Here is a 15,894-nt window from a genome sequence, read left to right as displayed (position 1 = left end):
AGTCATCATTATGACTTATAAAGTTTATTTCGTGACAAAAACACAGCCCTCCATATTATTTTGATGCTGTGGAAAAGCAAATAAACGGGAGGCGGGAATTTTTTTTTTATTTAGAAGAAAAAAAAAATGACCTTAAATACCTAATGTTACGCATGTCCCATTACAAAGGGCTGTATTTTAAAAACAGCTGCAGAAACTTGTTTTAAACGTTCTATTTGGTGCTTCATTTGCCTCCTAATTTTCCTCGGAGTAACTAATCTGGGATCTTAGGGGTTAAAAAAAGAACTGCCAAGCTTTTATGAGTCAAAGTATTAAAACAAAGAAAACAAGAAAATCTTTATAATAGTTTATTTTTTAAAATGCCTAATACCGTAAAGAAGGAAAAAAACAACAACTGACAGGTATTACAGTGGTTAACAAGTCACACAAAAGTCAAATGAACTGGTGGTGCCATCCAGAGGTGATGCTAGATGTAACACTTCTTTTTACGTCAGCGATTGAAAGAAAACACACGTCAAAGTTGAACTCATTTCTCATGAGAAAACAGAGAGTGATTAAAATACCAGAAGTGTTAAATGAAACTTAATCAAAGTATGTTCACGTTAACGACAGCATATGTACAAAACATCTGAAGATCCAGAAATGTATTCTTGTGTTTTCTTGATCTGTTGCTGTAAACTCAAAATATATTTCGAACAAATGACTCGCATGGTTCTAGAAATAATCCAGTTCTGTAAATAAAACAAACAGCATCCAAAGAGTGCTCATTAACGAGATGCTGAAATATGCTCATGATTTCAGTACTAATGGAAACAATCCGTACATTTCCAGCATCGTCAGTCCGTGAGACAAATTTTACTGCTAAACATTTGAATAGAATGCATTACTGACTGTTGTGTTGATGAATGGCACACTGCCTCAAGTTGGACTTATTATAATATAAAAACATTATAATCTCTATATAATTCAATGAACAGAAGTATGCGCATCACTGCACATCTGACCTATTACGTTGAGGAAAACTCACATACTCCCAAGTTGCATAGCACCTATTGCAGTCTGAGCATGATATGTTTACAAAAAAAGAGGATTTATGAAACATCATCATCATAACGTTGTGGGATAATTTTGTTTGACAAAAGTAGTGATAGTTCAAGAATTGAACATTTGCTGCTAATTTTCTCACCCATGATGTCAGCGATTTTAACAGAAATGTCTATACAGAATGCTCATGCTCCAGACTGCCATTAACGCATTCTAGAGTGTTAATAAATGCAGTAATGTTGTTGTAATGTAAATTTGCTTCATTAAACATCAGTGTAAACTCAAGAGCCATGGATAAATTAGATTTCTGCCTGTTGTTATTTTTTTCTCAAACAGTTTGTCGCTGTTAACCTTAATTTCATGAATCATCAAAGGCCACATTTTCAGCTAATATATTTCTTTAATGTTCTACTGAAGAAAAACATTCACCTACATCTTGAAAGGATGAGAAAATGAACAACATTTTGTTATATTTTTGGCTTAATCATACCTTTAAAGACAAAACTGTGCCAAAAATCATGTTAACACTAAAATAAACAAAGAAAAATAATCACGAATATGCCACATAATGGAATACACAGCAATTTAAAAATGGAAATGTTTGATATCAAGCATTAATACATTTTTGGCCTGATGTAATTTCTTATTTTCACCTTTACACTGACGTACAAAAGACAACACTGAGGTCTAAGACAAACGACAATACGGAGCAGCTAAAGTCGACATTTGCTTAAAAACCTGCAATGCCTCTCTACCTGAAGTTCAGTAGGGCTACATCATAATTCAAGAGCAAAAGAAACGATTTACTCCGTCAGATTATGGTGTATCGAAACTCTATGCGACTAATAAATCCAGATCAACTGAATCCAAAGATACAGCAGAGCTCCAAAACAAACTCACTCCCTACTTTCATTAGGGAAAATGCTCTGAAATGTTTACTTCAATGTAACAACAGGAGCATTTGTTTTTCATTTTGTGAAACGCACACACTTTTTTTCAGTAGAAATGACATATTTGTAGTCGGCTGCCTGGGTCGTTTTTCCCTGGGCTGAAGAAGGGTGAGACGGGCTCATCAAAGTATGTGACGAAGTTATAAATGCGTTTCATGGTGACGGCGTCAAAGAAAGTAACATGGCCTCTGTCGTAATCCAAGAAGACGCCGACTCGAGGAGAGTTCCAGTAATCCGCCACGGGCACGCGCGAGTCCTCCTCGTTGGCGTACAGTCTGTCTTGGAGACACAGGCTCCAGTAGCCAGCAGAAGGCGAAAGGTTTACGAAGCCTTTGCGGTTGCTGTACTCTGTGGTGACGCCCAGATACCAGACGCCCTTGTCCCGCACATCCACCTCCCAGTAATGCTGACCATTGGCGTACTGGGCGGTCGCGAGCACTCCGAAAAAACGAGTAAAGCGTTGGGGCATGTCGGGTTCTTGTGAACGAACACGGCCCTCCTCAACCTTGGTGTCAAAGTCACTGATGGCCAATGAGGGGTGAGCCGTGTCCAAATCCAGAGTCAGATTCTGGGGCACTGGAAAACATGGAAAATCTGGTTAGCCTTTATCATGTTTCCTAGACAAACTTGAAACAAATGGCTGCCGCTAAAATTTAAATAACCCGAGCAGGTACCATATATCTTGGTGAGTAAAAGCCACACATTCTTCAGCATGAAGTTCCTTTTCGTTTGAGAGCAAACAAGTTTGAAAATCATAGTTTTATAAACATCTACCTTATCCATGAGAAGCACCACCGTTGTAAGTCACACCTTTTACATTGTTTTCTATTTGTCGTGGACAGACACCGAATGACTTGGTGTGCTCAAACACATTGAAAAGACATGGCATGAAATGGTGGGTTTCTTGTCTGTTGCGAGACCCCCTGAGTCTTCAAAATCTCTCCACAAGCCATCGCACAGGTACAGATATATCTGCACCAGCTCTGCTACTGGACTCTAGAGTGTATTCATGTGGCTAGTGTTTTTCTCCTGTCTGATCCCCGTGGAATGAGAAACAAATGGGGGGTTAACAGGTCAAAGGCGGTCCAGTTCTACAACAGACACACTGTTATAGATTGTGTAAAGGCCACAGACCAATGGTAGCACAAAGGTGTTTAGGAGCCAAAACTAACTCCTGCTAAAGTTTGCTTTGGTAAGCTGTCTCCTCTGCCAAAAATAACAGTTTCAGCCAGATTTTGTTAATTACATTTATTGCTTAATTTTTTTTGTTCCATTTTGTTTAAAGGTGTAGTAACATTTTCAAAAATTCCATTTCATTAAAATGGTGAAAAGATCTGTGTGATATTTATCTACAACAGTGTTTCTCAACCATGTTTCTAGAGTACCACCAGCTCTGGACATTTTCCATGTAATTTTTTTCATGTTTCCAAAAACACACCTGATTCAGATCATCAGCAATTACTGAATGACCTGTAATGCACGTCACAAACAAAGAAGACATCCAAAACATGCAGTGTTGGTGGTCCTCCAGGAACATGGCTGAGAAACACTGGTCTACACTATGGGCACTGACGTTATTGAAACGGAAACCCTGTCTTGTGATGAATCCTATTAGAATGCAGAGCATTGTATGAAGGACAGCTCACTCAAAAGTCACACTCTGTTGACTAACACCAAAAAAAATCTATAGGTTCACCAAACAATTTTAAAGGTGATGTTCAGCTTAACTCGTGAACAGCACTTACTTGTGTGTAACACATGCATCATCTTCTTCCACATGATGAGCTGAAAGGGGCCTGTGAACTCAGAGAAATCTGGAGGAGAGTTTGACGACTGTACGCTGAGGTTGACATGACATGGACTGCAATGGAAAAAAAACATTGATGTGAGAAATACAGCGTATATAGAGTTACTAAGATAAAGAATGAACGTCCTCAAAATGAAACACATTTACTTACCTTAAGTAAGAATTACTGATAGTCTAGAGGAAAGAAACAGTTGAACATTAATAATAAAGTCAGAAAGCAACAGAGAAATAAAAAGCTTCAATTAGAAGAAACAAAGCAGCAATTTATCAGATATGAAGACACAAGGCGACATATAAAGTTGAAAAATAATCATAATTAAGCCACATTAACACAATAACTTTAAAGTTGTACTGTGATAATACTCAAATTAACCTAAAAACTGAATAATTATATATATTTAAATGAGTAAATATATATACTGAATGATGGGCTCAAACATCTGCAGCGTTTCAGATCCCTGTCACATCTGTTCACCCACTAATGATCACAACTTAATTCCATGTACGGTTGTCATGATACTGGAAATTTGGTACCAGTCTGCACTTAAAATAAAATATATATTCATTTCCCTTCTAACATTTGAGTGTGTGCTTAAACTCTGCTGATTGGCCATTGTGTTCACATGCTCAACAGAAATGACTGTGATTGGCCGTGAAGGGCACCAGTTCACCGCTCTTCACCGAAAGCAAACACCTATACACAGTTATTGGAGAGTTTCAAAGCTGTAAAGATCTGTCGACCAATCAGTGGATCGCTCGTATGTCAGCTCATAGACAGAACAGCTGATTGATGCGACTTTAAAACACTCCAGTGTCTCTGTATCTGTACTTGGTGAATTCACAACCAATCACAGTCATTTCTGTTGAGCATGTTAACACAATAGCCAATCAACTGTGTTTAAGTATGCGCTCAAATATTAGTAGGTCTTGGAGTGACTGAATGTTTATCACCTCAAAGTTAGAGCTGTCACTCAGCTGGTTCTGAATTTCAGTGATGGCTTTGTCCACTTTGGCCGCTTCGCTCTCCACGCGCTTCAGATTGGCATCGATCACCCCGATGGTGGCCACCACTTCCGCCTCCAGCCTTTCCAACAGATCGTCCTTCTCATCCAGCAAAAACTGCACCAGGGCTCCAACGTCGTCCTCGATCTTCTCCTTCAGGGCTTGCTTTTTAAGCTGTTGAGATGTAAATGTTTGCGATTCAGCCTCCGGGATCATAAATCCAGCCGGTTACGCAACCAGCAATTCTGAGTCATTTGTATGTATGCAAAGTCAGCGTGAGAACAATCGGGCCTTCATACCTTGACATCAGTTTTGGCCTGTTCGTCTGTGCTCTTTACTCGAGTACACATGGACTTCTGCCAGTTCAGCTTGATGAGTCTTAGCTTGAGTTCACTCTGCGTTAATATGAGAGAGGAAATTATGCAAAGTGTAATAGAAGAAATCGTTCTGACACATGTAGGCCTCATTACTGTATCAAGGCCAACAATTTAAGCAAACAGTCAAGCACAAAAGTCAAGAGTTCCCATAATGCAACTGGAGACTAGACTATTAGGGACTATAGAATTGCAGTTTATTAACAAGTCGCAGGGTTGCTTGACATTTTATTGCATGTTTCACAATGTAATGCCTTTTTCATCCTGTGCAAGATTATTCCTTCTTTCTGATACTCAAATATGAGCATGTTTGACCTTGGGCTGTGAACAAAGAGTAACACACTAATCCAAAGGAACAGATAATTCACACGTGAGAAATGTACCACACTATCCTTATGTGGAAGCTTCCTGAAAGTTTTTTTAAACATTTTTTTCTGTTTTAAATATATTCAAAATAAACACAACACAAAATACTTCTATAGTACGCTAATTTAAACCAGGGCAGCACAATATATCGTTTCAGCATCGATATTGCGATGTGTGCATCTGCAATAGTCACATTGAAAAGATAAGCAATGTTGAGTCAACTTTGCAGTTTAAATTTTACATTTACATATACAAAATCATAATGCATGCACTGTTTATTTCATTTATCTATGCTTGTTTTTTGTTTATTACGTTATGCATGATTCGTTCTCCTACATCATCCCAGTCAATCATAATACATTTGCTAACAATTTAGGGATCAATCTCACAACTAACCATTTGTTTATTAGCATGTGTGTTATTGAGATATTGGCTCATTTTTAGTACTTAAGAAGCACATGTTCTGTATGATCTTATTCTACATTCCTAATCCTACCCAATACCTAAACTACCTTAATAACTATTCATAAAGAGCAGATTAGGAGTTTATTGAAGCAAAAGACAAAATGGTTTGCTAAGAACGAGAGCCTTAAAATAAAGTGTGATCAAACATTCTTTCTAAGTATAATAAAGTATATCGCAATATATATTGCAGAAAAACTAAATATCACAACGTCAGATATTTCCAATATCATGCAGCCCTAACTAAAACCATACACTATATTAGAAATAAACAAATAAATGCCAGCTGTAATATAAAAAGGTTTATTTTGATTTCGTTTAACTTTAAAAATCTATGAAAGCTACAGATATATAAAAAAAAGACCACACAACAAAATATATTTTTCCCTAATTTAGTTTATCAAAACATATTTGGAATTATATAACTATAGTTTATCAAAATGAAATAATAACCATTATACTATACACATTAAGAAAATAGCTGACAGATTGGCAAAATGACCTCCCACTGAGAAAAGTACCCAAATTTCGATGCTGTAATTTTCACACTCTATTCAAGACAACACTGAATGAATGATTCTGACGGTTTCGTCTCAAAAAGAACAAACAAAGCAATCAAACATTGCCTACATGATACCAAGGCTGGAACAGAAAAACAACTGTCTGACGTGAACAGCACTGATGTGACAGACAGTTACTCCTTGTTCCCGAAACCAAGGTTAACCATGAACGTCAGGGGGTTCTGGTGCCAAATCAAGCATTTACACCAGAAAGGACTTCAAAGGAAAGAGAAGCAAAAAAAGAGAAAAATAGACACTACAAACGAGTGCAAGACATAATTACACAACCAACAAGACAAGAGTGCCAAAACTAACCTTCATGTCTTCAACAACCTCGGGAACAGGAGCAACATCATGGTGCCTGATGGAAAAACAATAAAACAGTGTGCGAGTTCGTTATTTTGTGTCCAACCTGATGTTTACAAATACTTAATATTGTCTGGTCTCTATCTATCATTACACTTGTTCACTGCAAATTTAGAATCTTTTCAGCAACATGTAATGCAAGACAATCAGGCAAGTGTAATGCTAAAAAAAATTAAATAATTTCACAATTTTAGATCATTAAATCATCGTTATTAATTGAATATATAAAGAACGAAATATAAATCTGAATACATGCAGTGAAACTTGTGGACTTCAATACACCAAATATCTAAATCCATATTTTCATTGCACGCTTTATAAAATGATTTCTTTTATTTTGAGAATAGGCACTAAAGTCCACACTTGCCATTGTCATAAACACTATCATGCACCCCAACAGGGCCTAGAGCAGTGTTTCTCAACCATGTTCCTAGGCGACCACCAGCTCTGCATTTTACTTGTCTCCCTATTAAAAAAATGTGATTCAGATCATGAGCTCATTAGCAGAGACCTGTACTGGGCGCAAAAGACAAAGGAGACATCCAAACATGCAGTGTTGGAGGTCCTCCAGGGAACATGGTTGAGAAACACTGGCCTAGAGTTGGCCCCAGACTCCTTGAGTGGAATTGACTCCTCAATTATGAAGACTATTACATCCCTAGCCCAAATATTAATGAAGGCCGGTTGTTACTATAAAAACTACATGAAAGCACATCTAACCAACAAATTAAGTGCACGCTTTTAGTTTAGTGTATGTTATTGTTTGTTTTGCTATTTAAATTTGACAATCATGCACATACTTTTTATGTGTTCATGTGCCATAAATTGTGCTTTTTTAATAGGTTATTATTGTCAGAGTTTGAGAATAAATCGCAACAGCATTAAGGAGTCGATTCTCAGAATAGAGTGCTTCAATTGCAGGATCAGGATTCCAATAACAGACCTACTCAATAGACTGCTTAACTAATTTTGATCACGGCCACTGTTTGTAACACACAGCCTCACCTGTGCGCTCTGGATTCCCGACACACCACGCAAATAGGCTTTCTGTCGGTGTGGCAGTACAGTTTCAGCTCCTCGTGGTGTCGCTCACATTTCCCGTCCATCTTCACGGGTTTGGCGGGTGCAGATGGCCTACATGTCTTCAGATAGTCGAAGTCGCTCAGTTTATCCACCAAGTTCTTCACCAGGTAGTTCTTGGTGAAACTCATCTTCGCGAAAACCTGCAAAAAGTACAAACTTGCTTAAACGACCGCGAGAAACTGCTGGTGGTGGGCTGACAAACGACTCGCACGGAGATTTGTATCTCACGGATAAAAGCCGCACATACCTCTAACAACATAAACATTTAGACTAACAGTTACGTTAATCGGTTTAGGTCATTCTGCTGGAATTAACGTGAATGTGTCTAGCGTTAAATCCGTTATGTGCAACTGTAACTAAGCAGCCCGGAATCTAGCAGCGTTTATCAAAACAAACCACGCACCATCCTGCACTCCGGGCACTGGTAACCCACATCATCGCCTCCATTTTCCTCCCAGTGCATCAAAATGCACATGCGGCAGAAATTGTGGCCGCATTTTAAAATGACCGGGTCGTCGAAGTAATCGAGGCAAATGGAGCAGACCAGTTCCTTCTGAAGCTCTCCTCGCGAATCTCCGGCGGTGGCCATGTTTCCCCGAACCGTGTTACTGCTTCACAGCGCCACAAGCGACTCTATACGGAGGAGAGGGAGAGACATAGCCCATTCTTCTTCTTCTTCTTCGTTTTTTGGCGAATTGCATTCTTTGTGCATATCGCCACCTACTGTGCTAGTTGTGCAACCAGATTCTGTGATTGCTCTGCCCCAATCCCACAGACCTCAGAGTCCAGGCGCCGGTTGACGCTGCGTGTTCAGCTCCTCCCCCCTGCACACTGAACTCCTTAATCTCTAGACTTGTAACAGAGCACTTATTTTATTTACTTACATGAGTTATATTTTAGTTATATTATTATTAGTTATATATTATTTTATTATATCCTTTTATCTAATCCTGTATTATATAAAAAATTTATTAGAGTCCTATATCCTATACGATCATAATTAAACTCATACCCCAATAGGTATCCTATATCTTTATCTTCCTTTCCTTTCTCCTTAAGATATTCAATTAGTTCCTTTCTTTCTTCTCTATATTTTAAACATTCATATATTACATGCTCAATTGTTTCTTTAACGTCACAAGAGTCACATAATCCATTCTCATGTATACCAATTAAAAACAATGAATCATTCAATCCGGTGTGCCCCAGTCTCAGTCTGGTAATTATGCCCTCCTCCTTCCTATTCCTTCCATGAATAATCATTTTAGTGTCTACATTCTTTTGATTTTATATAGACCTCTTCCCTTCAAATCTGTATTCCATACTTCTTGCCAATGTATTGTCACATTTTTCTTAATAATACTTTTAATTTCTCCTTTACTTAATGGAACATTTATATCGATTTCTTTCTTTTAGTCGCATTTTTAGCTAATTCATCACTTATTTCATTTCCCACCACCCCTATATGTGCTGGAATCCAACAAAACCCAACTAGAATTCCTTTCCTTTGGATTCTCCATATTAATGTAAAGACTTCATTCATTAAATCTTCTCTAGATGACTGATGACTGGCTAATGATTTTAATACTGAAGCAGAGTCTGAGCAAATCACAACTCTGTCTGGTGTCACTTCTTCTACCCACATAAGTCCCACAATGATAGCAACCATTTCAACAGAATATATTGACAGTTCTGATGTTGTTCTTTTTTTTATAAATACCTCCAAATCAGGAACACACACTCCTATTCCTGTAACACCCTTGTCTGGGTCTTTAGATCCATCAGTATACATTTGTGTACTCCCATAAAATTTTCCAACTATATGCTTATATACATTTTGTTTGAGTGTACCTGATTCCTCCCACTCATTTCTTTTATCCAAGATCTCAAGATTAATTTCAACTTCAGGTATTATCCATAGGGGGACTTCACTCCATACTGGGCTTTTATTACCCACTATATCAAATACTTGGTGTTTTTTTGCTATATTATGTATATCCCATCCAAATCCTCTTCCTCTATTATTTGTATACTCCCAACAATCCATTAAAGTTTCTTTTACAATGTTCTCTCCAGCATAGCTTTTAATAGATGACCAATACGCCAGCGCCAATTTCTCCCTACGCAGATATAATGGTAATTCATTTGTTTCAACAATTAAAGCATTAACCGGTGTTGATTTTACTGCTCCTATACACATTCGAAGTGCTCTGTATTGAATTCTATCAAGTCTTTTTAAAATAGTCTTTGATGCTGCCGCATATATCATACACCCATAATCAAGTACCGATCTTATTAAAGCCTGATACACTGTGAGCATTAATGATCTCTCTGCTCCCCATTCTTTGCCTGCTATTGCCCTCATTGCATTTAAAGTTTTCCTACACTTCTTTTCCACTTCCTCAATATGCTTTTTCCATGTGTACCTGCTATCCAGCCAAATCCCTAGATATTTAAATTCTTTAACCTCCTCTAATGATTTTCCATATATTGATAATTTAATGTCACTTGATATCTTATTTTTCCTACTAAAGATCATATAACATGACTTACTGATCGATATTTTGAATCTCCAAAAATTACTCCACTTTTCTACCTTATCTATCGCAGCTTGTATATTTTTAAGTACCTGCTTTAGGTTTCTTCCTCGCTTCCATATAGCTCCATCGTCAGCGTAAAGAGCACTTCCTATCCCAGGTCCTAAGTCTTTGAAAATATCATTAATCATTATGTTAAAAAGCAATGGACTAATAGTACTGCCTTGAGGAATACCGTTTTCTGCATTAAAAGATGAAGAATGAGCATTTCCCACTTGAACCATAAATGTTCTATCATTCAGAAATTGTTTTATCCAGTTATATAATTTTCCTTCTATGTTCATTTTATCAACTTTAGCTAACAATCCTTCTCGCCAAACTGTATCATATGCTTTTTCAATATCAAAGTACACGACTACCATAAACTCTTTCATGTTAATTGCTTTTCTATTTCATTAGTGACTTTACTTAATGCATCTATAGTTGATCGTCCTCTTCTAAAACCACACTGATATTTGCTATATTTTTCCTTTTTCTCCACATCATAATTAATTCTATTCATTATCATTTTTTCCATTAATTTACCTAAATTTGATGTTAATGCTATTGGTCTGTAATTTTCCGGTTTGTAGGATCTTTCATTGGTTTTTGAATCGGTATTACTATTGCTTGTTTCCACATTTTTGGGATAACTCCTTCTTTCCATATTCTGTTGTATAGTTTAAGAATCAATAAAATAACTTTTTCTGAAAGATGTTTAATCATTATGTAGCTTATTCTGTCTCCACCTGGGGCAGTATTTGCACATTTCCCCAGTGCTCTTTTCAATTCTGAAGCTGTAAAATCTACATCCATACAACTATTTCCATTTATTTTATTATGCATAATATTTGGATTTATTTCCATAAACTCCCTTCTACTTTCTTCATACTCGTCCCCCAATTCTATACTATATAATCTTTGTAGAACATTTCCTAGCATATTAGCCTTTTCAATTTCTGATATAGCAGTTACATCCTTCTCAATCAACACTGGTATTTGTTTTCTCTTTTTCCCTTTTCCACTCATATTTTGTAACATTTTCCATACTTGATCTATGGTGGTATCTTTCCCCATCGTCGAGCAAAATTTTCTCCATCCCTCCCTCTTAGCGATTTTTATCAGTCTCCTTACGTTAGCTCTTGCTCTCTTGTAAATCAGCATGTTATCAAAGTTCATGTTTTTCCTAAGCTGTTTGAATGCCTTATTCCTTTCTTTAATTGCCTTGCTACACTCTTCTGTCCACCATGGAATGTTCCTCTTTTTTTCACCTGCAGTTCTTATAGGGATGTATAAATTAGCTGATTGTATTATTAAATCTGTCAATGACTTGCATAATATTTCAACTGTTTCCTCTTTTACTTTTACTAAATTTTCTTCACAGTATTTCCCAAATGCTACCCAATCTGCTTTCTCATATTTCCAGCAATTCTGTAGATATTGACCACTATTAAAATTCCTTATATTTAATTGACATATTATTGGAAAATGATCACTTCCAATTGTGCTCTCACTTAATACTTTCCATTCACAGATATTAGCTATTTCATTTGAAATAAATGTTAGGTCTAAACATGATACTGTATTGTCAATTATATTATACCTAGTGCCTTCTCCAGTGTTCAGGCAAACTAAAGATCTTTCTTCCATATATTGTTCTATTATTTCCCCATTATCATCTATTTTTTTACTCCCCCATAACCAATTGTGAGCATTAAAATCCCCACACCAAAGTTCTTTCTTTCCTCTTTCAACCTTTTCAAGTGAATTGATTGAAATGTTTTTACACGGATTATAAAAGTTATATATTACCAGTGAATTTTCACAATAATAAACCTCAACCATCACACACTCTAATCCCTCCACCTCTCCCAAGACTCTGTACGTCATTTCATCACTTATAAATGTAGCTACCCCTCCTCCTTGACTCCCTTCCCTGTCTTTCCGTATCAATTTATAACCTTTTAAAACAAACTGAATATTTGGTTTAAGCCATGTTTCTTGCACACATATTACATTTGGTTTATATTCTAACTCTAAAACAAATTTTTTAAACTCTTGCCCATTCGCAATCAAACTTCTTGCATTCCATTGTAGAATACTTATAACCATTAAGCTAATCAGAAACTTGAGAAGCATCATTTATTGTTGATCGAGTGAGAATGTCATGAATCATATGGGCAGAAATTCCTGTAATTCCTAAAAACTCTGCTGCAGCATCTAGAATTGTTTTAATTTTAGCTGACCTGCTTGTCATTACAGCTGTTACATTAATCACTTTGACAATGAATACCAGAAAGTTCTCTTTTGTCATTATTAAGTCATTTTCCTTTATACATTTGTGATTACAATTATTTTCCCTTCTGTTCCCAGTCTCAGTATTCATTTCCAGTTGTTTTTCATTTGTCATTACTTCCTCTGTTCTTATCTCCCTTTTCTGGCAGCTCTTGACTGCTTCTGCATATGAAACTTTGTGTTCTATCTTGAATTTCTGTACCTCTTTTGCTTTTATCTGAAATTCACATCCTCCATATGCCGCACTGTGTGGACCCCCACAATTGCAACATTTTAGATCATTTGTACATTTGTCATATTCATGATCTTCCCCACACTTCACACATCTCATTTTTCCTCTACATACTGCTGCTACATGACCAATACGCTGGCATTTGTAACATCTCAAGGGCTTTGGAATGTATTCTCTAACTGTGTAGCTGATGTATCCCATTTTCACCTTTTCAGGCATTTTACCTTCAAATGTCAGCAAAATGCTCATACTTTCTTGTCTATCCCCATTTACATTTTTAAGCAATCTTCTCACATTGATTACTTTGCCTCCTATTATATTTTCCTCAATCTCTTTGTTGGAAATATGTATTGGAACACCTGCAATTACCCCCTTCTCATTTTTGGCTACTCCAATTTCTCTAGAACTTACTTTTTCTCCGTTCATCTCTTTAATTCCAAGTAATTTATTTCTTTGTGCAATGTCCTTAACTATTATTAGCACTCTTCCTTGTCCCAGACATCTTGCCAAACTAACTGTTCCGATTAGCTTATCTATAGCCTTAGACAGCCCAATTGGATGTAGATGTTTCCCTGTACCTTTGTCAAACGTCATCATTACTTTATATCCTGATATTTCATTTTGCGTTTGATCTTTCTTATTATCTTTCTCACTCGTTTTAGTCTTTTTTTTATTTCCATTTACCACATTATGCGTATCCTCATAGTCTTCCTGTTCTTTATACATGGCTTTCTTACGTTTAGAGTTTTCTTTTGGAAAATACTTCTGTAAAGCCCATACTTTCATTTATCATTGACTCATCCGAGTCATCATCCATGATTGCACAACAAGCACAGATCAGATCAAGCGATGACTGTTTATTCACTTAAAGTTGTTATTTTTAAGAAATGTTACAGATACCGCGAACTCCAGCTTGTTGTTGTCTCAATCCGTGACGTAGCTTCCGCTTCCTTCCTCCGTCTGAGCCTGACCACTCTCAGACATAGCCCATTCTGCACTCACTTCCAGGTATAGTCACGTGGGATTCAGGAACGAATCTGATTGGTTACGCAGCGTGCAGTTTAGAGTCGATCCTACAAATATTTTATTTCAAGGTTTTCAATATTTCAGATCAGTCTGCGGACAGTTTTTGCTATTTCTGTGGAGAATTTTGTAAAAAAAAAAAAAACATCTGCAGATTTATGCGGAAGGATTATAGAAGTATCATAACTAAAAACTTAATATATGGAATAAAACTAATACACATTTTTTTTTACTTTTATTTAATGTTTACGATGCAAATCCAATTAGATCCACTTATTCAAAGCAAGTCCACATAGATCCACATAAATCCAAAGCAAGTCTCTCATAAAATGTATCTACTAAAAGATAGAAAATATTACGTTACAAACTGTTTTGTAACTAAATCATATGAACATTTTAATATAACTTATTATATTGTTGTTATATTGTTATTATATCACAACAATAGTGAAAATAATATAAAAACTGAGTAAATAGATATTTACACACATTTACACAAGTAAATCTGCGTAAATCTGATTTCTCTGCCCGCAGATTCCATGTGGGTCTAGTAATCGCTTAGCAAATGGATTGACTGTTTTAATGAAAACAATGATTTAATGAAAGTTTTTGATTGAAAGTCCAAAGCTGGGAGTATATCTTACTAAATTTCCAACTTTTATGGGTACAAAGAGATCAACTCGGGTGGATGAAACAGTGCTCTTGGGAGTGTGATGCATGCTCTCAGATACTGATTCAAAACAAACCATTCTTATAGGGGTTTTGACACTTTGCGAAGCAGTGTTTTAAAAACAGCAGCACTACTTTAGACCAAAAGACCCCCCAAACAATTCAAGTTGGTTAAACTTTTCAAATAAACGCAAACACATTTGAAAAACGTTTGCCTAAGTGGTCCAAACTGGTCATGAGTTCTTCTAGTTACTTTATTTGCCGATGGTTATTTGTTATGACATCCATGACCTATTCACCTGCAGAGTTCTGCCACAGAGCCACCTAGTGGTCAGGATGTGTAAAAGTAGCAATTTTTGCTTGTAACTTAAAAGCAGTTTGGCCAAAATCATCTTAAGGCCGGCTCGCACAGTGCAATTGTTTTATAATCCTGAACATGTCAGACTGCACGAACATGGCTCCCATGTCACACTGTATGATCTCAGCTGTCATAAAGTCACACTGAACGACATTAAAGACGCGCCAAACACAAAAGAAAAGGCCCCCGGAGTTTGACATCATCCACCCATGACACTTTCACTATTTCACGTTTTGAAATGATTCCTCACAGCAAACGTAAACAATCTGTAGTGGCAATTTTGCACACAGTGTGTCTCAATAATACCAGAAAGAAGAAAAACTTTTTGACATTTCTCCATTTCTGTGGAGGATTTTGTAAAAAATAAATAAAAAAAGAAATAAAAAATAAACTCATTTGAATTGTCGCATGGATTGCATCATCAAATTCTGAGCTCCTATTGGTTCTTGGATTGAAGCTCATCACAGCGTGCCACACTGCAGGAAAGTGTCTGAAATCTTCTGACACTGCCAGAACTTCATTGAAGGACAAATCTGATCGCAACGGGCACTAAGTGGCTGTCTGTGAACATGTCCAACCAACGATCAAAGATCACAGATTTTAGCCCAGGATTATAGAAATCTATTAGGATTTCCCAAATTTGTCTCAGATGACAAAATCGTGGCTGGAATCTCAGTGTGAGCAGGGCTTTAGATTCTGAGCAGGATATCATGCTGAACAATATCTA

General features: G+C 36.7%; 1 protein-coding gene across 1 annotated transcript; it reads right to left on the bottom strand.

Annotated features, from left to right (window-relative positions):
- Window positions 1-334: 334 nt before the first annotated feature.
- On the bottom strand, window positions 335-8,640 carry trim47 (tripartite motif containing 47). Its single transcript, XM_056466825.1, has 8 exons — window positions 8,418-8,640; window positions 7,937-8,154; window positions 6,881-6,926; window positions 5,103-5,198; window positions 4,753-4,977; window positions 3,953-3,975; window positions 3,740-3,855; window positions 335-2,570 (listed from the first exon to the last, which is right to left on the bottom strand). Exons 1-8 carry the CDS (start codon window positions 8,601-8,603, stop codon window positions 2,041-2,043), a joined length of 1,440 nt encoding a protein of 479 aa, XP_056322800.1. The 5' UTR covers window positions 8,604-8,640; the 3' UTR covers window positions 335-2,040.
- Between the last annotated feature and the right edge of the window lie 7,254 nt (window positions 8,641-15,894).

Source organism: Danio aesculapii, chromosome 10 (assembly GCF_903798145.1).
Source record: "Danio aesculapii chromosome 10, fDanAes4.1, whole genome shotgun sequence".
NCBI lineage: Eukaryota > Metazoa > Chordata > Actinopteri > Cypriniformes > Danionidae > Danio > Danio aesculapii.
This window is presented reverse-complemented; position numbering and strand designations above follow the sequence as displayed.